At 39.5% G+C, this 2,630-nt stretch overlaps 1 protein-coding gene across 1 annotated transcript; it reads right to left on the reverse strand.

Moving 5' to 3' along the window:
- Positions 1-306: 306 nt before the first annotated feature.
- LOC105314922 (aspartyl/asparaginyl beta-hydroxylase-like) lies at positions 307-2,624 on the reverse strand. Its single transcript, XM_011409356.2, has 4 exons — positions 2,510-2,624; positions 1,120-2,210; positions 777-943; positions 307-507 (listed from the first exon to the last, which is right to left on the reverse strand). The coding sequence occupies exons 1-4, from the start codon at positions 2,568-2,570 to the stop codon at positions 324-326; spliced, it is 1,503 nt and encodes a 500-aa protein (XP_011407658.2). The 5' UTR covers positions 2,571-2,624; the 3' UTR covers positions 307-323.
- Between the last annotated feature and the right edge of the window lie 6 nt (positions 2,625-2,630).

A 2,630-nucleotide genomic window follows, 5' to 3' on the forward strand; every position in this document is an offset into this window, starting at 1 on the left:
AGCACCAGCCAATATTGAGATACACACCGACAACTGGATTGACAGGAGATGATGATGATGATGATGATGATGATGATGATGATGATGAAGACGACTGAACAAAACGGCCGTTTTGCCGATTTTTGACTTTCCTCTTAGACAAGTTTTAGAGCCACGCTAGTGGTACCTATGGAGTCCTCTGGTCAAGATAAGGTCCTCTGAGAAGTCTGGTAAGCATAGGAGCTTGTTTTCCCGGTATAGCAAGGCTGCAAAAGTTGTGGCAGCCATATTGTTTTGGGGTGAATCCTACTTAGTAACGCTACCGCGTTACTAATATAGTCATGTTAGAAGCTTACCTCTCCTCTCCTGCATTTAGTAGCTGAAGGCATTTTATGGAGCAGCTGGCAGAGAGTGGGTAGGACTGTACAGGGTCTCTTGTTCCACTTTCCTTTTGATATGAGGATAATCTGTGTCTGATTAGCATCAGAGAACATATCAGCATTAGTCTCTATAGCAGACATTAACTCACTGATGGGTGTAAAAGAGAGAAAAAGAAGTAAATAAGAATTCAAAAAATTTGAAACAAATATATATAAGTACTTTTAAACACAATGGGTTCTTGATTTGATGTACATGTACGTGCATAAATTTATAATAAGTTTTTAAGAAACTGATGCATTACATGTAATACAATGTGAATTCATTTGCTAAGTAGGAGATACAAGAGCATGACAATATCCAGGTCCTTTTCCAGGAAAAAATTAACAATAAATTCTACAGTGCAACAATTATAGTACCTTTTCAGGACAGGTGCCATCTTTTCTAATTCAACTAGGACTTGCTCTCCCACTTCGTTCACTTTCCACCATGGTCTGGCTTCAAGGTCAGGCTCATTGTACAGTGATCTCTGATCAACTGATGGAAAGAAACCTCTGGCAACACCTTCAGCATATACTAAACCAGCCTTGAAGAATAGGAGGAGAGAGAGAGAGAGAGAGAGAGAGAGAGAGAGGAGAGTACAAAAGAAAAATAAATTAATAATTTTCAAGAGGTAAAATTTTGGTGAATTTCTAAAATTTTTTGCGACAAATTTGGCAAATTTGTGGCCATGCACTATTGAGCATCTACAAAATTTCCTACCTCTTCAGTCTTGTCCAATCTTGAGAGAGTCTCTCCGGTGTATAAATAAAACTTTGGATTCTTTTGTATCTCTCTATTTTCAGACAGCCCTTTCACAAGATGAGGCATTGCTTTATCAAACCGCCCACCTTTATAATGAAGGTATCCAAGATTAGCGTGGGCGAGAGAGTTCCCTGGCCATTTATTAATGACGTCCTCAAGGAGTTTCTCAGCCTCCTCCATCTGTCCTCCTTTCATGTATGCTTGGGCTAGTTTAGTGGCGTATACCTCGTGCATTGGTTCCATTACAACTGCTTTTTTCAGCGCTTTAATCAACATGGTCGTCTTCTCTCGTCTCTCAGCACAATCAGCTAGTCCCATTAGCGCTGCTAATTTTATATCATCATTTGCCAACGAGCTCGCCTCGAATGATATTTGATAGTAAATGTCGATAGCTTTATCCAAATACTTGATGCTTCCTTTGGTCTTTCCCAGTCCTTCTAAAGCAAGAGCCTTGCCTAAGAGACCTCGGGGACTCTGCTTAAAACGTTTTAGAACCTTTTTAAATTTATCGAGAGCCTCAGAGTAGTATCCTCCCTTTAAATAGTCGTCTGCCTCGAGTATTTCCATTATAAGTGGTCGGTCGGGGTCGCTGGGGGGGACGGGGCGACGGAGGATTGGTAAGTCGCTGATTTTCGTCTTTAACAGCTCTTCCCTGCTTTTCGAAGCTGGGCCTGATTTCTGAGATTTTGTAGGTGAGGCCTTCTCTTTTTTGGGTGAGGCTTTCTCTTTCTTGGACGAAACTTTTTCGGACGAACTTTTATTCTTTTTAGACTTCGATTTAGACGATTGTTCTTTCGTTGATGGAGACTTCTTTGAGGATGGTTCACTCTTTGTAGTAGACTGATTGCTTGATTTTGCGTCATTGATACCGGATGATGGAGCCTGTTGGGGGATGGGAGAATGCATCTGCTGCCTTCCTTTGGAGGGTTTATAATTATAATAATAGACAGAGAGGGAGAGGAGAACTGTGAGTGCTACTATCCACAATATTATTTTTCTTTTTCGCTTTGTTTCAGCATCGTCCTTGATCTTCTTTAAGTGACGCTGCTCTATAATTCAATTAATAATTGTTAGCAGTGATTAGCATACAACACACACTAAATAAAAAAGGACATTGGATTTAGAATATGCTGTAAAGTAAATTTAATTGCAAATCATTACTGCAAATATTTAGCACAATACATTATTAATAAAAGCTAATTTATGTAGTGCTTGTCAAATAAATCGAAACAAAAAAGTTCTTAGTTTAATGAGTAAAGTACAGTTTTTATGCATCTTTTCAAGATTATATATATACAGCCTAAGCTGCTTATTAATTTCAGGACATGCCAAAAAAGTATGGCTTTACCTTTTCTTTTATCTTTTAGCTCCTCTCCCACTGATCTCTGTCTGACAGTAGAGCTAGCCATCGCCTCGTATGTATCTTGGCAATCTTGCACGAAACCCACAGCAAACTCGCAGAGCAGCCC

This window comes from Amphimedon queenslandica, unplaced genomic scaffold (genome assembly GCF_000090795.2).
Source record: "Amphimedon queenslandica unplaced genomic scaffold, v1.1 AMPQUscaffold_12272, whole genome shotgun sequence".
Lineage (NCBI taxonomy): Eukaryota > Metazoa > Porifera > Demospongiae > Haplosclerida > Niphatidae > Amphimedon > Amphimedon queenslandica.